General features: G+C 42.4%; 1 protein-coding gene across 5 annotated transcripts in view; it reads left to right on the forward strand.

Annotated features, from left to right (window-relative positions):
* robo1 (roundabout, axon guidance receptor, homolog 1 (Drosophila)) overlaps positions 1 to 23,266 on the forward strand; it is a 222,750-nt gene that overhangs the window by 171,050 nt on the left and 28,434 nt on the right. For all 5 annotated transcript variants that reach the window (XM_085243904.1, XM_085243902.1, XM_085243903.1 and 2 more), the window contains 7 exons: positions 9,039 to 9,196; positions 13,571 to 13,691; positions 15,327 to 15,465; positions 15,619 to 15,746; positions 20,716 to 20,840; positions 21,021 to 21,192; positions 22,795 to 23,000. In XM_085243904.1, the coding sequence (XP_085100030.1) occupies positions 9,039 to 9,196; positions 13,571 to 13,691; positions 15,327 to 15,465; positions 15,619 to 15,746; positions 20,716 to 20,840; positions 21,021 to 21,192; positions 22,795 to 23,000 (1,049 nt within the window). The remainder of the gene's footprint in view (positions 1 to 9,038; positions 9,197 to 13,570; positions 13,692 to 15,326; positions 15,466 to 15,618; positions 15,747 to 20,715; positions 20,841 to 21,020; positions 21,193 to 22,794; positions 23,001 to 23,266) is intronic.

A 23,266-nucleotide genomic window follows, 5' to 3' on the forward strand; every position in this document is an offset into this window, starting at 1 on the left:
GTAACATTACATTGGACTCCCTAGCGTTTTTTTTTTTTTTTTTTTCTTTCACCATTTTCCTCAGCGCCTGTTTCCCTCGACGCAGCCACTATCACATTACTCCTCCCCAGTCACCTCTGCAACACCAACTGATGTAATTCCAGTTTATAGTTCAGACCGACCAAGACACTGCAACAATCGCTCACTCCTACTGTTTCCTAAACCTCCAACAAATTAGACTTTCATTGGAAACTAAGGGTATTAGGCTAAGGTTTCCATTACACCAATTTAAGATGAAAGGCTGAATTCTAACTTTTCAGCTTTGAATTAGTGTGTTTGACATATGCTACAAAGGCATCGGTGAAGTTGTGTGTATGCTGGATCTCATTAAGCATGCATTAATAAGGAGTAGTCCAAACAGACTGGCAACAAAGTGAGTCAGGAGAACTAAAACCCAAGCAAACACACCTACCTGCACATGAGCACTCATATAAACACACTAGATGCTTCAGTATATAAGACAATGGGAGGTTCAGCCAACGTATGGTGAGCAGGAGCTGTTTAATATTTGTGATTTCCATTAACACTCACATGAAGCATAGCCAGAATCTCAGTCACTGTAAACATCACATCCCTCTTTTAACATCAGGATCTCATTCCCCTCACCACGGTGCTGTTTGCACAGCACTGCTATAGAATACCTCTGCTCCGTGTCCATTAGTCTCTGCTGTTATAGCTGATATAGCTTTGTTTTGGGAAGATGGGCAAGAGATTGGAACGAGTATGATTATCTGGTTGTGAGATCTCAGGATAATAGAGAAGTGAAAAGATTTGCAGCAGATGTTTGTGTTTTAAAATCTCTGACAGGGTCACAAAGGGTCAGATGGCACTCTACGGGAAAGCATGCTGTGTTTATGGATGTAATTTCTCTGATGTGTGCTAGCTGCAGTGGACAGCCTGATCTTACAGTACCTCTTTGAGCCCAGGATCATGAGTTTTCCATCCTGTGCAAATAAGCCCGTGTCATTGCACGTCACATCAAATCAGGATTATTTGCGATGACCGTGCTGTCCTGATTGGTAGTAATTCGCTTATGCGTAACTGTATTTTCCCTCTCGTTTTGACGCGCACGGTACACAGATGAAGACGTAAACAAATGCACGTGTAAAAACAGACAAGCACACGGATCTCTGTTCTGCAGCAGGAAGGAAAACAAGTTGCCTCACATCCCCTTTCTCACCACTCATGCTCAAGGGTCTCATGGCTGGTCTTGGTCCTACACAGCTTCTTTGTCATCACAGAGATGAGGAGGGGTCAGGTTTGGAGGAGAGGCTGAGGAGGTCCTGCTCCTTGGGGGATGGGGCTCCAAGTGCCAGGAATGTTAATTGGGAAGATTGTTTTAATAAGGTTCTCATCTTTGCAGATGCTGGGAGAGGGTTAGCTGCTGGGGCCACACAGACAGGAGGGCAGCTCACAGCGCGATCTTGTCAGAAAACATAACTGACACAATGTGAACTAAGCCGTGTTAGACACATAGTGGGATTTAGGCACTTGTGGATAGAGATATTCCATGGCTCTTGGCATGTTTACGCCTGCTTTTCTCGAAGTAAAGGGATTTACTATAATGAGCATTCTGTGGTGACAAATGTGTGATCTGCATATCCTCACCAGTTGTGTGTTGTGTAAAATCCTATTACACTGTGAAGACTCAGACTAGCACAGTCTAGCTTGAGCACAGGGTGAGAAGAAAGAACAGCAGCGAGTGAAACTATAAACGCAACGAGAGGGAGAAAAGAGTTCATAAAGGATCAGGTTCACCCAAGCAGCAAAATAACACATTTTCTCACTTACTTCAACTAGTATCTCATTGTGCGTATATGTGGTTTGAGGTTTTGAGATCCATCTTTGAGATTTCTGCCTCTACCCGTGAGTACAAAGTAACCGAATTTTGTTTTTTGGTGCTCACAGTGCTGAAGAATTACATTTAAAAAATTTAAAAGCTTAATGTCTTTTCAATGTCTTTTCCATAATAATAAATAATAATAAATCTAGAGAATTCTTTTAGGATCTACATTATGCAGTTTTAATAGAAAGCATTTGGAAGCCACAGTAAGACTTCAATTCAGAGAAATGACAAGCAGGGCTGCAATATGTCTCTCTGTTGTGTTTGAGAGGGAGAAAGAGCCAAAGAATGAGCGAGCACACAGTACAGGTGTACCTGCTTGTGTGGACGATAGTGTTACACCTGTTCTTTTTTTTTATCTGTGTGCAGAGAGCTGCAGGCTCGGGGCTATACAGTGAGTGGTGAGAGTTAAGTTACACCAGCTCTCAGTTCCTCGTCTTCCTCTGGATGCAAAGCTCCACCTATAGACACCATTATGAATACAAAGTAGAAGTTTTACTCAGATGACGTACATTTAAAAGTAGAGCACAGTCCAGTGAGGCTGGACAAATCCCGAACCCACCAGTTAGGTGTGCACAGAATTGCTGTAGTGGTAATTAAGTGATCTATTGTCAAAAGTGAAGGTAAATCACTGCTCATAAAGTGTATTCATTTACTTGTTTCTCCCATCTTTCTCCCTCATTATTGTTTTAGTGCATAGTGAAACTTCTAAACCAGCAAGAGTGGAAAAAGTATGAATTCCAATAGAAGCAGCATAATGCTTTGGAAAAGTGTTTTGGATTTTTTTTAAGCCTGACCAGTACTGATACTGATTTGAGTGCATTTAATACCCACAATATCTGATGCAGTTTCCACAACAGGTAACAGGCTCTCCCTGAGAATCCAAACAGCCTTGATTACTTTCATATGTAGACAGTGAGTGATCTGTCAGCTCACAAATCCACAAGGAGCTTGTCAATGTTTTTCAGTCATTAAATGAAAATGCGATAATCCTACACAGATGTTTATTGCACAGCTTGCATTGTGGCAGTGGGTGTTCTTATCTGGATTTTATTGGATTTGTATTTTTTTTTCCTTTTTCACAACTTTTTTGGACCGAAAGAGTTGTTCTCGAGTTTTCTTTTCTTTTCTTTCCTCTGAAATTCCTGGCTTTACTGCCCCGGCACTTGAAACACTCTTTATTTTAGTCCAACTCATGCTCACCCAGCACTCCAATCAAACAGGCACTGTTTATTGAACTATGAGGTGCCAAGTCACTCACTCACTCAGTCACTCACATAAACCTGCTTCCCCGCTGCCCTCTGTGCCTTTTGCCATGTTCGCCAAACGCCATCTCGCTCTCCAAGCCTGACGAGAAGACTTATGACCATTTAAACAAACACAGGCACTCAATGGCCTCTCTGTCTGTGCGGCTGTGGGGCAGAATTTCCTTTATGTGGTGCATGTGTGCGCGCCTGTGTGTGAGCACATGTTTGTGTTCTTTATGTACGGACATAATTACTGTTGGATACTGCTGCACATGAGGCCTACATGTGCGTGTTAAAGTGTGTAGAGGGTGAGGTGCCGAGATTGAACCCTCTGCATTGGCAGCTTCGCTGGGCCAGAGCAAGCTCGGACAAGCCCTCTGGTATGTCACCTAAGGGTTCGCAAAGCCATCTGCCCTGCCTGCCAGTGTCAGTTACTGAAATCACTTGGCCTAGTGTAATAAAAATGCCTTTATCCAACACGCGCAAACACATCGGCTAAGCTGGCATATTTCCCTACATGGCTTGGTTTGTATTTATGTGTCTGTGTGTCACCCTCAACAAACCAGTTGTTGAGAAATCTTCCAGTAATGTTAAACCGCAGTGATTCCTCCTTTGTATCTTGATACCAAAGACAAGTAAGACAAGCTGTGAATACATGTTGAGGGCTGTGCCTGAGTTTTCTTTGTTTACAAAAGGACTCCCATACTTTATTGTTCAAGCTAGTTCTGTTTGTAGGAGTAATCGGGACATCCTGTCTCTGCTCCGTGACATGACATCACATTCTGTAGGATGACCTCATGATGTTCAGGGCGTGCAGGTGCAAACCCTAAAGGCCAGTGGGGTAATAGTCCTTCTGCTCTTGTTGACATATTTACGGGTGTGCATGAGATATCTTATGGTCAACCATGCACATAGGCTGTCAAGCATTTTTACTGACGTGACTCTGCAGATGTGACCTCATACTGAATGTCACGGTTGTCTGGGGAGCTTTGATTGGTTTCTATGTGATTTATAAACCCAGACTTTAAATATAAATGCGAAAGCTATGAATCAATTCTTTAAAGAACAAAACATTTACAAGTGGAAAATCTGTGATGGCTTCACGATGATGTCAACTCTTTTTTTCAGCTGCCCTGTTTGTCAGTTTTTATCTCTGTATTTGGATATATATTCAAGAGTTGGAAGTTTGTATCTGCAATCATCTGTCCTAGACAGCATTATCTGCCTGCTGTTGGACAGACGGATAAGACTTTCTGCACAGTGGGCAAGAGGAAATAAGCTCAGAGCAGAAGAACGCCAGTCAGATCCAGAAAGAGAGGCGCGTCTGCTGTGTCCAGTCTCTACTCTCTGGTGGTGGGGTCAGAGGGGAGCAAGAAACAAGAAGGAGGCAGGAGGCAGTGATTCTCCAGAGTGCACCAGGAGTCCTGTTATATCTTCACACCCACCAGCAAAAAAACAGATTTATACAGTGCAAGCAGAGACACACAGTATGCACGCCTCTGGCAAATTATCCACCTGCAACAGCCTTTGCAGTGGAGTGCCATGGGTTAACACACCATTGCTATAAGCCTGTCTTTGATATAAGCCGCTCAATGTGTGTGAGCCGAAAGAGAGGTAAGATAAGGGGGTCAAATGCTGAGAGGGGGGAGAGAAATTTAAAGACAAAGTTGGAGATGCATTGAGTGAGCGAATGAGCACTGTCTGTATCGCAGGACAGTGCTGGAGGCAAGGTGAAGAGCATCAGTACGGAAGCATACAACAGAGCCACACTGTGATTAGGCCAGGTTTGTGCTTATGGCGTAAACAACACTCATGATGGGGCAGAGGATTTATGTTGAATAGTCAGTAGAAATGGACTGGAGGGGAGCTCATCCACTGTAAGCTTTAGTTTAATGCACATAAATCCGTTATTTGACCAGAAAAGGAGAGATTTAGTGGATGTTTTCTTTCTTTGTAAACTATTATTCAATATTTCCATTTTTTTAAACATTTCTTATGTACATATTTTGCGTGTACAAAGACTTTAACATCTCAATCATGTTGAATCATAGAGACACTTTAATAGTAAATACTCCTGCAGTGCAAAATAAAAAAAAGAATGGATTTCTGCTACAGCTGAGGATTTAAGCAGTCACCTATAACCAGGAACATTTGGGGCTGCTTAGCCATTTGATATTTTTCTTGGTGTTCGCTGCGCTGCACATTCATCTCTGTCTACTATCCTCAGGTAGTATTTGATGATATTTGGCCCCTGATAGCCCGACAATGTTGCCGCTTGTGAACTTGAACTACCTTGAGGAAACCAGGATGGATAAAAAGGAAGCGGTCCTGCATTATACATCGAGCAGAGTCTCTTCTTCCTTTTGTTTCTACTTTTCTTCTTCCTCTCATTAATTCACTTTCTCCTCTCCTGTCATTCCCGCTGCTTCCGTTGTGGAGATAGCCATGTCCATTCTGTTTTGAGGAAAAAGCCAAAGCCAAAGGCGAGACCCACGCTGTGCTGTGTGTCTCTGTGGGATTGAGTGCGGGTGCCTTCTGATAAACCTTTAATTCCCTGGTGGGTCTGTTTTTTGTATCCCTCTAAAGATTTGTGAAGAGCTTGTTTTACTTGGTTTAATTTCCTCAGAACAAAGCTCATCTGATCTTCCCACCCAGACTGGTGTGTGGCATTAAGTCTTCATTTTCATTAATGTTGGAGGGCAGCACGGGAATCTCATTTTAATTTGACATTTAAACATCTGTTTTCAATTTCCTGAGGAAAAGAGTGTGTGTTTATGTGTGTGAATGAGCGTGTGTGTGTGTGTGTGTGTGTGTGTGTGTGTGTGTGTGTGTGTGGGGACAGGGGATAGCTTATGGGGGTGATGAACCTGTTAGTTTTCAGAACTGAGAGCAGCCATCTCAGCTGACCTTTAAAGGAGGGTTTGAATGCAAGAAATGATGGCAGCTAATTGCATTAGCTTCAACACAGCTCCAATTTGCTACTGTGGACCTGGAGACAGCTTTATTATACAGTACAATATAGCCCAACAGATGTTTGCCACTACAAGCTAAGACTCTGCTTTGATGAATGATTTTTTCCCCCTTTTTTATGCATAGTCAGCAATTTGTCTTGCAGCAAGCCATGTCAGCCAGGTGAGGTAAAACATGTTTTGTTCTTCCACTCCTGAAAAGAGGAAATGCAGGGCAGAATGCATCCCTTTACCTTGACAAAGCGTATTGATATCTGTCCAGGTCCGGATATCCACTCTGTTCCATCCCATCATCAGCATATTTGTGCAAATCCAGGACGGACAAAGAGGCGTCTTCATGCTGGGACCTGTGACTTTGGCTCATTTCCACATATTAAGCTACAAACTGAAAATCTCTATGTACACGCATACACTCCTCTCTCTCTCTCTCACACACACACACACACACACCGAGTTTGGCCCCTCTGTTAATAGCCCAGGAAATATTATCTGCAAGGGGACAGCTGCAGGCTCACTAGAGAGACAGAATGGTAGAGTAGGCTCATTATCCCAAACACAGATACAGACTGCACCGCACACACTTACAGGACAGCACGTAGTGTGAGCGCCTTGCATCACTTCCCCCCACCAGAATTCTGGGTCCCAAAACAGGAGCTGTAAGGGGCGAGCAGAGATATATGTGAATACAGGAAGGAGCAATACTGGATCTTTTATTTACATGAGTTGGAGGGGGCAGGCAAAATGATTCTGCCACAGCCCCAGATCCAGATCTGATGGGGCTTCTGGGGATAGAGTTGGGGCTTTGTACCCCATCCAGATTTCGGTCTGTCTGTCGATCTCACAGACTGTCTGGCTGCCTCTGTCTCCCTCTTGCTCACTCCTCCTCAATCCCAGAGGATTTTGTTTTCCACTACGCAGATGTTCAGCGTTGTCTGCTGTGCTGCACTCAGCTGTGTTTATAACAAAGAGGTGTTGGTTTGGAGGTGGAGAAAGGCCGTGAGGTGGGGGAGTGAGTGCTGTTGAGGGGGGGGGGGGTTCACTGCACTGTTGGTGTAAACACTGAATGATGCCAGCTCTCCCTCGGGCCTCCAACAAGTCAATATAGCATCGTTTTTCCCTCTTTTCCTCCGAGCATATCATTCTTTATTTTCCAGAGGGACAGATGCCTGTGAATATTAGCTCCCTGGCACTGAAAGACTGTATTTACCTCAAAGGAAAAATATGATTTCCCTCATATCTTCAATGTACAGATTCTTGATCAGTATCAATCACTGTCTCCAACTGATGCAGCATATTTATACCTTGGTACATTAGGTTGACTTTTACAATAATCCTCTTAAGGACAAGCTGGATTTGCTGATACAAACAGAGACAGTTTCTTCAGATGGAGCTGGTGCTCTAATGGATCGGATGTTTGGTGTTTACATTCCTGAATGACTCGATCTGCTATTAACCATACAGCATGAACTCGGCCCACAGCTGCACTGCTGAGTGTGAGATGAATTAGAGTGAGAGGCTGAAAAGTTAGGGAGTTACACACGTAATTGCCTTTCAACTGTATACAGCACAGTGTGTATAGATCTGCGGACCCATGCCTTCTCTTGATGGTGCAATGGCAAATAACTCACAAAATATCCAGTGAATCCTTTTGCTTTGTTTCTGATAAATGCTGCCGCATGCTTTGGAATTTAGATGCTTCTGGGGAGGCGTGGGTGTGATTAGGCAACAGGACTGTGGAAGCCATTACAGGCCATCTTCCTCTAAAACAAAGTTCCTTTTAATGGACTGAATACTCAGTGTTACAAGAAACAGAGAGCAGTATCTGGGCTTGCCAATGACCAATTAAGTGCTTAAAGGGTTTAGTCAGGAATTTGTAGGCTGTCAGTAGGTGAGGGGTCCTTCGGTGACTTTAGAGCAAGCTAAGGAGCCTGAGACAAAAAGATAGCTAAAGTGCAACTTTTATCCTCAAAATGCAGACAGAACAACTTGCACATAATTTTCAGGTTTTACCTACAGATAGCAATGCACACGCACACAGTGCCTTGATCTTCCCTACTCTGTGTGTGGCCTGAATTTCAGGATACAGACACTGTTTTTATATATTTTATATGTATATATGCATTGGAGCTGGAAACATGATTACTGGCACACACTGTCTGCCAAAAGGAGCTTGTTGCTTTTTCATAACCTTCTCTCCGCTCAATAAACCTCCAGTTTATCTTTAACACTGCACATTATGAGCTCATTGATATGAAGTTTGTCTGCCTCTCAGAAAGTGGATTTGCATTGATCTACTTTGTTGGGACGTCCACTTATTAATGATATTAATCTACTAGTCTGATTAGGCAGGGAGGCAAAGACTAATGATTTTTAGGTGCAGCCACGTATACAGAACTAATCAGTTCATATTTTAAAACCTCCACATCTATTCGTTATCAAATTACTCTCCACAAGAAATAATTAAATGACAAACAGTGGAACTCGTGTATCCAAAAAAAATCAAAATCCATGGCTGTGTCATCTATTTTAAAGCACTCCAGCAGGGGAAATCAAAAAGACAGGAGTGGCAGTGATCTACGGCAGGCTTTCAAGCATGTTAAAATAGAATGGGTGCATGAATTCAGAATATCTAAATATGAAAGGTCAAGGAGCGATGAAGATGCAATAACAGACACACTCTTTAGTACACAATGATCCTCTGCATGGAGTAAATCAGAAGCGAGATATGTTCAACGTTTTGTCATTTGATGCAGAGCCAGTTTTGTGTGTTAAGACAACTTGACTTAAAGTGTTGTTTTTTTGTTGTTGTTGTTGTTTTTAAAAAAAAAAAACACACCTCAATAGCGTGCTTCTTTCGTTCTTTCTTTTTCATACCATCCCCAGAGGGAAACATTTTAGCATTTCATTAAATGTTTCCCTTTTTTGTGTGTTTTCTCGTAGTTCTACGTGACGACTTCAGACAAAATCCTGCAGATGTGATTGTGGCTGCGGGGGAGCCGGCAGTCCTGGAGTGTCAACCTCCTCGTGGACATCCTGAACCCACCATATCATGGAAAAAAGATGGAGTGAATATTGATGACAGAGATGAGAGAATCACTGTAAGTAACTGTTATCGCTGACATGTGCTGAAGCTTAGAGACTGCTTTGTCTGTTTAAATCTATGAGAGAAAATGACCTAGTACTCTAGGTCAAGTCATTACCACCACCTCAGCGTTTGTTGAAAGATTGATTTGTTCGGCTCATTATTCACAAATAGCAATTCCCAAACCCAAAATACCCAATCTTGATGCCTTCTGCACTTAATAACTGAGGTATGGAATTAGTCTTGCTCCATTAGCTGGCAGCATTGCATTGATTAGGGATGGCCTACTGGTGAAATCAACCAGGAGAAGTGTAGATCAGGAGGGGAGAAATGAGCTGACTGGAATCGAAGAAAGTTGCACTCAGCAGCAGCAGGACTGACTGCAGAATCAAAACAACAACTATCTGCATTTACAACCAAACCACCAATTATTCAGTTTAATTAAAATAGCACCCAGGCCAGCACAACAGTATCAGTCAGCTCTACATGCTTGCTTACTGAAGATGTTTCTTGATTATCCCTAGCTTAAACACTTTGTAGCAAACACAAGTTTGTGTCTGTAGTAATTGTTCTTGAGCAGGAGATTTTTACTTGGGTTTAATTATACTGCGCTCGCTACAAGTAAGTCAAACTCAGCAGTTGGCTAACATAAGCAGGCAGTGAGTAGGCAGTAGTTAGTAGTGCGCCTGGATCACATTTTAACAATCTGACTAGATGGATTTTAAGATTCTGGCTGCACATTGTACAATTTTTAGGCAATCAAAGAATTTGGCCCCCCAAGTGCTGACAAAGTGCTGAACTTCACTGTACAGTCGTGGAAAATCTAATCTTGCCCAGATAATAAATATAAGCTACTAATAAAGATGTTCCACTCAGTATGCCTGCAGTCTGTCGCTGAAAAACCAGCCTGGGCTACTTGTGCACAATAAAATAAAACTTTCTGGGCAGGTCAGAATTGTGATTTATCGCTGCTGGCTATCTTTAGCGGAGAGCTGTTCATGACTGAACACAGTTTTGCACAGCGAGGGTGAGTTGAGGTTGGATATATTGAGTCCCAAGCTCTTTAACAGTGTAGCTGTTCTTTCTCAGTTTTTTTTCCTAAGCCGCACATTCAGGAAATCTGGACGCTGCACAGCATAATTGAAAGAAACAAGCGCATAATCTGGTTTAAAGAGAATTAAATCATATCTGTCTCTGAGTTTAGTCAGTTGTCACTGAGGAGCACGAAAATTTCACTACACAGTGGACCTTGTTGACTGGAGGAATTTAGTGTAGTATTTGCTCATTCAAATAGTGCATATCTGGCCATTGTATGCACAGCAGCTATCTTTGCCCGCTGTTGCATCACAGATAGTGTTCTCTCCTTAAACTGACATCAAAACTATTCATGTTCAGCATTTGATCTTCTGTAAAATAAAAGGAATGTTAATCTCTGTCATCCTTTACCCTTTCAGTTTTGGTTATTATCTACTGGACTACCTCATACTTTGAAGATAAAGCAGTCCTGTTTCATCTCCGTGTCATGCATGCCTCACACACACGTTCTTCCACCTAATCATGTTTGTGCCTATTTAAGAACAACACGGATAAACTGTTCCTGTTTCTGCAATAATACTGATTTTACACCCAGAATAGTGGAAGCTATGACTTTTGTCTGCTGTTGGATGAAATTCTCTGAGTAAACGTTTTCAATGCTGCTGCTTGATGACTCAGTTGTGTCCTTGTAGCTTGGAGCAATGTTGGGCCTTCTGAGGAACTAAAAACAGTCTGGACCAGCTGGTGTTGCTCACTGTAAACTTCCTGTCAAGTACAAAACCGTACAGATTGAGTGTTCCCAAATGACCATTTTAAAAGTAGCGCCAGACGTCATGAATGGCAATCGGAATATGTGTAATCAACTGTGGTGACAGATGTTAACAGATCAAGTTGTATTAGAAATAGAAAAATCATACGGCAAGCTTGTTTATGGTATAGTAAATTTGGTTGCAATGAATGACCATAGAGGGAGAAGCAGAGGTCTTTTTAATGTAATGAACAGCTGAGCTCGTCAAACCCCACCCCATCTAGTCTGCATTGTTATGTTTGTTTCAATCCACTTCTCCCACCATGCAGCATGCTTAAACGTGCAGTCTCCTTGGTGATCACTGTTGATCAGAGCAAGGTCCCAAACCACCTGCAGTGGGGATTTTCTCTCTGCACTGCACTTTATACTGGGTTTGGGATGGCTTGGATTTACTGGATATAGCTTAAAAAGGAGGGAATTAACTCCAGAAAGGAAGAGAGAGCGCACGGAATTCTTCTGTGTGCTATCTATTTTAGCCAGCTATACGTAAACACCTACTGCACACTGCGTGCCGTGACACACATGGATCCAGCACGGCATTAAAACCACCTGCCTGATATTGTATACGTCCCTACTTTGTGCGCCATTTCACATATATTCATGACTTCATGCAAAAGGTTTCCCACAGCCATAAAAAGTAAGTTACCCTGCTGCTGTGCCACTAGCAGCAGCTGGCCACATCCCTCTCAACTCTGTCTAAATGGTCTTCCAGGAACAATAAGGGAGGGACAACTAAATAGAAAAAGAGAAAATGCCAGTATTTAAGCCTAGACCATTGTCTCGTTAGAGAGAGAGTCTGCCGGCAGCATCATAAATGGCCAAAATGCAGCACATTGTCCTTCTCGTTTTGTGCTGTAGTTGTGGCTAATTATCGGCCTGGAAAATGAACTGCTGTGTGAATACCAACAGAGTTGGTGCTGAATGGGGGGCTTTTGCATTATCAGCATTGCCAAATGACATGAGACAAAAGGCAACAGGATAGTGCCATCTCCCTCTACTGCAGGGATAATGGTCAGATTGTTGGGGCTTTCAGCAGCCAGTGTGCTGCACTGTGTTGTGTTGAGAGGATATGCATGCAGGAAAAAAAAGAGGGCCGCTGCTACATTCATTTACTTTAGCCAGCTCTCAGAGTCCCTGCTGCTCTGGCACTCCAAATATGCCTGCAGAGAATGGGAAACTGCCACAGACTCACAGAGGTAAGGATATGGATAGAGGGAACAGGGGCCTTAAGTGGTTCCTCATGTCAAAGCCCTGTGGAACCAACAGTACACCCCCTCTTTCTCTGCTGCATGGTCTGCCCTGACCTTGGGCCTTTGTGAGTGTCACAGTGTTTTAGCTGTTAAGCCTTTCCTCAAACAAACAGTAACATAATGATACTTCAAACCCCTCCAGCACCACAGGGTGCCCTAAATAAGCCAGGCTTCCAAGCCTCTTCAAGTCCCTCTGCCTCCTGCTTTACCATGAATATTAATCAGGGGTGAAGGGCCGAGGAATGCCGCAGAACCAGAAGAATGTGTCTGCTGTCCAAAGTTGTCCTTCAAGAAAGTTAAACTTATTGCAACTACTTTACAAAAACAGATGAAAACACGCTGTTTGAGGTATAGATGAGATGCCCTAGCACGCATGTGACTACATGTGTAACTGGGCTTAACACGGTGGTCATGGCTGAAGCAGATTGTTGCAATATTGTGTGTCAAGTTCTCTGTCAGGTGTTCCCTAATGAAGCTATCCATTACATGCTTGCAGAGGGTGGTCCTGGTCTTGCAGGCTGATGTGTGCATTTAAAACCTTAAGCTTTATCAGGGCACAGAGATCACCGTGCACCGTGCTATTGTGTGCATCTCTGCTGACTGGCACGGTTGTCAGCAGAGAGAAGGGCTGAGGGGCCTGTGCTGGGACCAGGACTGCTTTTCCGACTGCCTGAGAACAAAGCATCTCCTCTGGCCTGTAATCAAAGCCCTGGGAAATAACAGACATGACATTCACCTGGACAAACACACATTTTCTCCTCTGTGTGTGGGTGTGTATACGTGTATGTAGTTCATGTGTGCTTGAATGAACGTCCACTTGCTCTCACTTGTAGTTGTATGAACGTACATAAAAAATAATAAAAAAATGCCTCAGGTGTTACCTCAGTGAGCTGTGGTTCTGCTGGATTTGAAAAGTATTCTTTAGCTTGGCGAGAAACAGGTCAGCTGATAGTGGCTTAGAGTCAAGTTCAATATGACTGCAAACGGCATAAAACAACTAAAGACTAAAGTCATCCGGTTGGACTGTGTCTCCGTAAGCTCAAAGCAAAAACCCAGTGAAAAGCCTCTTTCCCATCAAGCCATTATATGTTTGTGAGTGCATTTTATCACGGTGTTGTAATGGGCTTTTGGTGCATAAATGCTCGCTGGAATTCTTGAGTGCAATCAGGAAATGTTTCCTAATGTTTGGGCTTTGCTGTTTTCTGTGTGTCAACAACAAGTCCCAAGTGTCTCTCAGACTAATATTGCCATTTTTCTCTCCATACAAAGCCTATCACCTTCTCTTCTGCTTTCACAGATACGTGGAGGGAAATTGATGATTACAAATGCCCGGAAAAGCGATGCTGGGAAGTATGTGTGCGTCGGCACAAATATGGTTGGAGAACGTGAAAGCGAAATAGCTGAACTTACAGTGCTTGGTATGTACCTCAGATTTTTGTCTATTTTTCTGCTTCTAATGCTACCCCCAAAACATGCAACAGCCACACACTTTTCTTTTTTTTGGCCTGCAGAATAAAAACAAAGGTCCAGATGTTAAGCTATGATCGTCTCCCTCCCAGGTTACTAAATGGTGTCACTGACCTTTATCAGATGAAGTGTGAGATTACCTCCAATCTCACACTTCATTATGAATCTCAGGCTGTTCTCTGCAGCTTCCCTGCAAACCAGCTGCATCTTGTTTCACCGTCACTGACCTCTGACCCTGACTCTCTCTGGCCTAAGCACAGAACATGTCCAGACTCCTGATTTTTAGCATCATCTTCTTCACTTCCTTTATTTCCTTTCCCCAGAAACCTTGTCAAGATAAGAAAATTACAGTGAAATAAACTCAGAATACATAAGGGCTACCTACTCCTTCTACTTTTCTGAGTGTCATAATCAAGAAATTCTTCATTTAAGTTCTTAGTTGTCCTTACAACTTACATTTGTTTAAATGTTCATTAATATGTATTGCCCCTCTTTCTAAATAAATTAAAAAACAACAACAACAACAACTAACCATGGTATGTGGCTGTGGTTCAGGAGGTACAGCAGGTCATCTACTAATTGGAATGTTGGTGGTTTCATCCCTGGATGTTCCAGTCTGTTTGCCAAAGTATCCTTGGGCAGGATAATGAACCCAGAGTTACTCAAATGCATTAATCGGGTGTGTATGTGAATGTTAGATAGAAGCTGAATGAGACCTATATAAAAAGTGCATTGCCTGCTCGAGTAGAAGAGCACTATATAAGAACCAGTCCATTCACCATGTCCCATCTGATGGAATGTGTTAAGACTAAGAGATATGAATTTCTTATTTTTCAATATTATAAATTACTAATATAATTTTTTTTTTTTTTTTTTTTACTTTTGTGACTTGTTGAGCAGAGAGAGTCGGACCGAGAGTGGTATATACCATCTGGCTTCTATAGTATACTGGATTTTGTCTTATAGGTGTCTATCTTTGTTGGGGTGGGATTCAAATATTGCTATAGCTTGGATCCATGATGGATTTACAAATAAAAATACTCTAGCACCAAACATCAATATTTGGGCACATGCAGGTGCTCTAAATTGATTTCCCAAGCAATTTGACTTTCAAAAGTCAAGTTCCCTTTACTTTGCCCTACTTTACCAGATAAGCGCCACCACAAAGATTCAATCATTGAATCTTTGTGGTGGCGCTTATCTGGTAAAGTAGGGCAAAGTAAAGGGAAGTTGCACTAAAAAGAGAGAAAATGGTGAACAGCAGAGGAAGGCAAATCAGAAAACTCATTTACTGAACTGACACGTACTAGAAACTGAATAATAATGAGAGATTATATTAGCATGAACACTGACACCTTGGTTTAAATAAATACAAAACGACTGTTTTTGCCTTTTCTTTTCTTTTTTTGTTTTTAAACTTTCTCCACTGTGATTTATTTTTAGTTGTTTTTTTGTTTTGTTTTTTTTGGACAGATCTGAGATTTTTTTATGTTTTTTTTATGGAATCAAAGCTTCAGCTCTATTAAAAAAAACATGATTGAAGGACTGCTGTGTGTTCATTTACGTGCTCTTTTTCATCTCTGCAGAGCGTCCCAGCTTTGTCCGTCGCCCGAGTAGCCAGGTGGTGTTAGTGGACCAAAGCGTAGAGTTCAGGTGTGAGGCCCGTGGCGATCCAGTTCCCACTGTTCGCTGGAGGAAAGATGATGGTGATCTGCCGAAAGGAAGGTCTGACTCATCAACTGGTCCCCTTTCATCCCACAATACCTGCCTAAGTCACACACTCCCTGTCTTTGTTTGATCCACCCTCGCTTTTGTCTTTGTCTGCAACTGTTTTTGTCTTTGACAACATGTGATATATGAGTACCTGTTTTAATCTAGGTATGAAATTCGCGAGGACCACACCCTGAAGATCCGTCGTCTGGTCTCTGCTGATGTGGGCTCCTACACATGTGTGGCAGAAAATATGGTGGGCAAGGCGGAGGCATCAGCTACGCTCACTGTCCACGGTAAGACAAAATACTCCTGTAGTCCTACAAATATGTTATTCATGGCCCCTTGGACAGCTATTCTGAATTCATTTCCATTTTGGGTTATTGTGCTGCCTGATTTAAATGCAGTTTAGCCCAGCTACGGTGCAATAATGGTCTTCAGCTTTAGCGCCACATGGTCATCACTTTCAGCTATTCTCTCTCAATTAGCTGATTGATTTCTAATAAAACAAAACGCAAAAATCCATAACAGCTGTAGAGAGCACATGGGAGCTCGGCTGTAATGGATTTCATTTGCCCTATACAAGTGGCATTACTCCGGAGGCCTGTCTTCCTTCACATTTTAAGATGTACAATAGTATTTGTGAAAATATGGAATATCTCAGTGCCTCCAGTAGCCGTCTCTACTGGATGTCTTATTAACACAGTTGGAATATAAAGCAGCTGGTCACAGAGTATGAACATTCAGAAAGAAACCATTCAGAGGAATTGGGGGCTGGGATCACCCCCCAAACCCTCCTGAGAATCAGAGGAACACAGAGACCATTTAACGGCAAACTAAGGGGGAATGCTGAGAGTCGGGTGAGACAAGACGGGTGGGAAGGAGGGGGGAGCTTAGTGGTGTTGGATGGAAGGGCAGTGAGTATGTTGGTCATGGAGGTGCCTCACCAATGATGCAGAACAGGTTGGGATTTGGGGCTGGGGGCAATTGTGGTGAAGAGGATAGAGGGGGAGAAAGAATTCTCCAGTGAGGTCAGTCATATTAATGTCACTACCAGCAGTCTGCACAGCCGAGATTTAAGGAGACAAGGCAATTCTATTCCTCTGCCAACCCCCACATGTTTAAAAAAAGATACTTCATCCTCACATGGCTACCCTTTGCAATTATTTCTTGCTTTTCTCCACAAGACAGCGATCTTTAGATTGGTTTGAGGAGCAAGATTAGGCACACCTGCCAATAAACCCGTCAATAAATCTACTTCTCTTATTGCCTTTTTTCATTCTTTCTCTCTCCCTGATGAAAGCTTAGTTAATGAAAGGGAACAGCATTGATGCACCAGTTCAATAAGCTGTTCTCCTGAGCAAGGGTCATATTTGAAATTCTAAAACCTCTCCTGTCCTGAGTGGAAATTAAATGTCTTAACCTCGGGCCAGTTCCCTGCTGTGTGGAGAAGGAGAGAAGCAAAGCCCTGACCCTCTTTTAATACATTACTGTTTGCCCACATATTATAAGAGTTAGAAAGGTACAAAAAAACACTTAAACTACAAAGAAAAACCACCTCCACAGAGTTAGAAACCAATTTTTTCTCTCCAAGTGTAACACCAGGTGAATAGCATGTAATTTAAATCATATGACTCCTTGAGCTAATGCTATGGTTAAATCCAACGATGGCTGATGCCTAAACCCAAGTTCTAAGAATCATTTCCATTTATCCTTGAATTTCATGACTTTTATTCAGACCAGGACACGAGGAGGCCATCGAGGTTGTGGCCACTGAGTAGTCCAGCTAATTAAAGACTAGCAGGCCACAGTCCCACGCCCGGAAATGACATGCTTCTAATTACAGATGTGGGCACAGGAATGGAAAGAAAAGCTGGGTAATTGTAGGTCTGAGCAGGCCAAAGTAGAGTAAATGATGTATAGGTAGTAAGATGCCGCTATAGTACTGAAGACAACAGCATTATTGGGGGCAGTCGTTTAGCCTGTGGGTTCAGTGGGCATTGCTGTTGCCCTGAATCAAAACTCAAAGTAGGGCAATATTGCTAAGCCTGAAAAGTAAAGGGGCATATAAGGCTGAAATGAAATGAATATAAATATTCTTTGAATTGAAGTTTTTCTTCTAATTGTGTGGTCATGTGTAAATGTAAGATAAAACCAGTTTAATTAAAACTGGATTTAAAAAACGGTTCAATGTAGAAGTCATTTCCTACAATGTCATTATGAAATGTCTTTATCATTGCAGCTGATTGAGCAAAAAAATATTAGAACTATAACGAGACACGCAGTATTAAAGATACTGGCCTTCAAAGCTAATCTATTATAGAGCGGGACAGTTTCTGAGAAGAATGCTGTTCTGTATGGACGGGGAGATTTTCACGCTTTCTGTGGTGGGATTGTCAGCGAACAATGACGACATTGTGAAAGTGGCGCCTGGGGCTATTTTTCTTTCAATGCGCTCTGCTCTCATTACTAACTTAATCAGTGAATTATTGTCTTACACATGTGTTTGTCAGTCTGCTACAGCTCCTCTGGTCTTATAAATATGTCAAGTGAAATATTCATTTGATTGATGGAAGAAACACAGAATTGGCCAAGTCACCAGCTCTATTTATACATTGATTGTAAAATAGCTAATCTAAGCCACTTGAGAATGTAGTCCTGAGATAGTTTGTTCAGCTATTCATTAAGTTATGAAAATACAAAATCTATAAGGTTTAAGAATTAGAAAAAAACACACTACAGTGGGCATGGGGACAATGTTTATGCAGTATGGAATTTAAACATTGTTTCACATTGTAGTGCACAGAATTTTAAAAAAGTCGATGTGTTATTATTTCTTAGCTGGTTAAGTTTGTCCTTAGCCATGATTTATGTGCAGAAAGGTCATGAATGCAATGGTGGTCCCTAGAGCAGCGCTGCTAATAACCCATGTAAAGGGTCTGGAAGGAGACTTGGAACTGGTGCCAAAACAGAGTGAATGAGAGGAACTTTCCCGCCGGCTTTGTGTGTGCAGTTCGAGTTATAATAAATACCAAAACCTGTGATAATAAATATTTGCCTGTTGTTGTGAGATCTCCACTTCGGCTCATGTACAGAATACAAAATCTCAGCGAGGGACAGAATAAAGTATGATGTACATCTCCCAGTGGGAGCTGCTATTAATCAGGCCAAATCCTCTGCATGCAGCCTGAGTCTTGTGTTGATGACAGGCCCACTGAACAGCAGCCTCGATCAAACCCCTATAAATATCTCTGCTGTGGTCTTCGGTACATAGTCTGCCTCCTATTGGGCTGGATGCCACAGTGCTCGGTGTGTTTTCCTCGGCTGCTCTGATCAGCTTATCGATAGACTAACCTCTGCTCTGTGAGCCAGAAGAAAGCTCACAACAAAGTAGCCAGGTCAGGTTTAAAGATCTCCTCTCCCACCAGGTCCACAATTGTGATCACAGCAGCATGGGAGAGGTAGGGTTACCTAATTAAAGGCTTAGACACACATGAATGGGTGTGTGGAAGCGTTGCAAGGTGAAGGGGGTGTTGTGTATGTTCACATTACTGTGTGTTCCTGGAGCATCTCGCACATGGATAGTGCTGAGCGTCTTCTAGGTTTGTTTGATGTGCGTGCTATTTGCATTTTAAAGGCCAGCGATAGGCAGGGGGAGGAGGAAGAGGTTGGTCATTACTCTGACTGACAGCGTTTATGTTTCCGAGGGAGCCGTTGAAGCAGACAGATTAGATAAGGTGAGTGATTGGCTGGGGGAGATTTATGACCGGAGAGTGACAGTTAACATTCACCTTGTGTTTTTATAGTCCCGGGGTACATTTGCAAGGCTACATTTAAGAGACTGGTGTAGCCATTCCTAAGGGTGCTCTAAACCTCATTAAGGGTGTAGGGATGTTCACCTTCACACAACACCTGGAACAAGAGGAAAAATGATAAACAAAGCTTGATGTTGCTGAGCATAAAACATCTGCTCTGTGTGCTTCATATCGCTGTGCCTTTTTATTTCACTTAGTCTGCCATTTTTCCTGTCCTTGAACACCTTCCCAAATTAAAATCACATTGAATCAGATGCATTTCAATGCCTTTCTGACTCATTCACAGGAATTATTCTTTGCATGTTATCGTGTGGTCCCTAGGGTTTGAGTGAAGTATGAAATATGACATGTTTTACTGATGATGGCATGATTATTTGTACATGTGGACATCACATTGTTTTCCTTGTCTCTCCTCTTTGTGTCATGCTGTTTAATATTTATTTATTCACCTTTGGGTTGTTGTTGTGTTTTTGTTTCCTTTTTAGTTGTGTCTGGTAAGTTGAAATGTCACCCGTCACCTATTCACCGCCCTGACAGAGACAGGAAGCTGTCACAACCCCCCTCCATTCTCCTCACATCACCTCTCCACCATCCAATCAGCACTCATGTTTCAGTTGTCACGGGCAACAGTGGCAAAAGGACATTAATGGGTAAAAAAAAAAAAAAAAAAAAGTACACTCAGCTTGGGCCTCCAAGGTAAAGCTGCACCATTTCATTCTATTATTTTCCCCTTTTATGCATTACCAAACCCCATCTTATTCATGGACAAATTATTTCTGTATTTCAAGTGACAGTTTTCAGATTGCTTTTCTTATGTATTATACAGCCACTGTGTAAAAAATATGAAAATGTGTGCAGAGTTGTATCATTTGAGGGCATATCCACAGCACTTTTGATATTAAAAGCGTAAACTGGGCTGCCTCTCGACCTCTACATACAGGTTATTTGTCCTCACAGACTGAGACTAGTGTCACCATGTGACATTGGTCTGTGTCACCACACTTTGTCTGAGATGGACTTTGTCATTAACATGCATGGATATGGCATTGTGGTTGAGGTCTGCACTACTGGAGGGTGTCAGCATGGACAGATGGCTTAAATTTATTCCCCATTTCCATGTAAATTTTAATGGTCCATGCCCTTGCCCATGCAAATGAGGGGCACAGGAGTGAGCCTTGTTTTTTCTATTCATTACAACAATAATATGCTTGCATTTTTGCATTTGATCAGCATACTGTTTGATCTGCTGTGCACACATCATGTAAAGTTTTGAAAACGAGCCGGATTCAATAACAGATTAAATACAAGCACATTGGCCTGCGCTTACATTTCCTTTGTCTTCTATTCATAGAACTCAGACCCTCTTGTAACTATAATACTGTGATAAATGTAATAGGCAGTAGTGTGTTTGTCTATTCATTGGCTAACCATTTTCATGGCTGTCCTCCAGTACCGCCAGCATTTGTGGTAAGACCGAAGAACCAGGTGGTTGGAGTTGGCAGAACTGTCACCTTCCAGTGTGAGGCCACTGGAAACCCACAACCGGCCATTTTCTGGCAGCGGGAAGGCAGTCAGGTAAATAAAATAAACTGCAGTAAAAGTTTTCATCTCAAAAAGCTTTGTAAATAACTATTTGTAAGCTTATTTCACATGATTGGCTATCATTTTAGAATGAAATCTTCCATCTGTCCAGTTGATTTGCTCAAGGAAATACTAAAATGGTGACCACATGTAATCCTTTTTCATCCATTCTAGAACCTGCTGTTCTCCTATCAACCTCCTCAACCCTCCAGTCGGTTTTCAGTGTCTCAGACTGGGGATCTGACCATCACTGATGCTGTGCGCTCAGATGGGGGATACTACAGCTGCCAGGCCCTCAACATTGCTGGCAGTGTGATCACCAAGGCTCTGCTAGAGGTCACAGATGGTAGGCAAACTTTTTTTAAACACCCTTTTTGCATATAACAAAGCCTGAGAGAGAATTAGGAACACTAGGAGGACATTTAGAGGAATATGTCGGATAATACTTCGGAATTTCAGATAATCTTTGGTTTATTGGTATAATGCTGTTCAAATGTAATGCTGTGGCTTTGCTTCAGAGCATATTAATATCCAAAGTGAGGTTTGTGAGGTCTGGTCTGGCCAGTTCGTTGTGTTCCTGTCAGAGGTAGAGACTCTCTGGTGCCTGTGCACCCAGACCGTGGCGCAGTACTTGGCTTCACACTGGCTAAAGTCTCCTTCAGTATTCCATGGCTGGCTTGCTGCTGTCTACTGTTGGAAGACTGTAGCCATGTGGTGAGGTCTGGATTGGGTCCTCTAATTACCCTTCTAGCCAATCCCTGACAAGCCTGGTGGACTAACCTTGGCTTCACTTCCACCATTCCCACAGTAATCTGGGCAGCTATTAGTTTGTCTATGACACACCTAGATTCATCCCTTCATTTAACAAATGTCCTTCTTCATTTAAGACCTACAATGGCGTGCTCCAAATCTACGTCCTCCTCTCTCTCTCATTCTGTCGTGCTCTCTGGATAATAATAACAGTTATTAAAGTGAGCAGGCCGCTCTGAGGCCACTACTTCTCCGCAGGCAGATTTGGTAATTACAGGTCATGCTGACAGTGTTTTAGTAATTGCACCATCCCCGGCACAAAAGCAAAGACAAAGCAGCCCACAGATTACACCACAGCATGGTTCTGAAGATCTACGCACACATACATATATCATTATGTGTTGCTTTTACACTGTGTTAGATATTAATTTGAGTTCTTCTCACTGAATGCAACTTGCTAGTAAATCAGTGGGGCTGACAGCAGTGGTCATCAATAGTGCTATGAATAATAATGATAATCTGGGGGAGGCAGAAAACCTATAGTAGGAATATGATGAATCGCAAACGGCAGAAATTATTTAAAGTCTTCCGCCGTTTTTGTGCATTACATCCTTTTTCTGTCAAACACACGCTTTTACTCTGTCTTTGTTTGATTTGTGTTGAACACCCGGGGTTCACAGGCTGTGAGACAGGGAGGAGTTTAAACATCCTCATGCTAATACCTTTGTCTGTTCTGGCTAGATGTTTTTTTTTTTTTTAAGCCTTTTTTCCCTGTTTGGTGTTTTATGGCAGGGGGATGGGCCAGGGAATTGTTGGCTGCAAGCGTTTTTATGTATACTGCTAGTCTTATGGTGGATCTGCAGCGAGAGGACTGAAGTATCTGAGCCGCTTTCATTTTAATTACACTGTTTTTATTTGGCTAAGTTGGACTCCTGCTGTTGAATGATTAGAAAATTGCTTCCAGTTCTTAAAATTGAATTGAATTCCTCTCCTGCTACCATTGCAGTTTTCCCATTCTTTCATTGTTACAAGCTTGTTTACCCAATTCTCACCGTTCTATACCTTTTGTGTGTTTACTCCCACAAGCTGGATATAACTGACTGAATCCCGTGTCTTTTCTTTCCCCGCTACACCACATGAAACCTTCACAGATTAGCGCCATCCACATAATTGCCCATTTTCCTTCCTGCTTCCACAGTTGTGTCAGACCGCCCGCCACCAGTCATCCGCCAAGGCCCAACCAATCAGACGGTGGCTGTGGATGGCACGGTTGTTCTTAACTGTGTGACATCTGGTAACCCTACACCCACCATCCTGTGGAGGAAGGACGGCGTCTTAGTGTCCACACATGACTCCAGGGTCAAGCAACTGGACACAGGTGCACTGCAGATACGCTATGCAAAGGTGAGACACCTGGACACATTTAAAAAAAGTCTGTTTTTAGTGTCAAGCAAAGTTAAAGGACAGCGTAGTACCCACTGCTGTTCATAATTTCACTCAAAATCTGCTAAATTGCCATGTATTTATATACACTATATATAATACATGATTTCAATCCATTTAAAATAGACTTCAAGGTTACCCATATCACATGCATAATGTGCTTGGCAAACCCCTGCTGGTTGGTAAATAAAGCATGTGTTGCCTGCCAGCAGCCAACCCTCAGCAGG

The sequence above is a fragment of the Mchenga conophoros genome, linkage group LG14 (genome assembly GCF_057382185.1).
Source record: "Mchenga conophoros isolate Kocher_MC1m ecotype Shallow Benthic linkage group LG14, M_conophoros_male_GT1.1, whole genome shotgun sequence".
Taxonomy (NCBI): Eukaryota; Metazoa; Chordata; class Actinopteri; order Cichliformes; family Cichlidae; genus Mchenga; species Mchenga conophoros.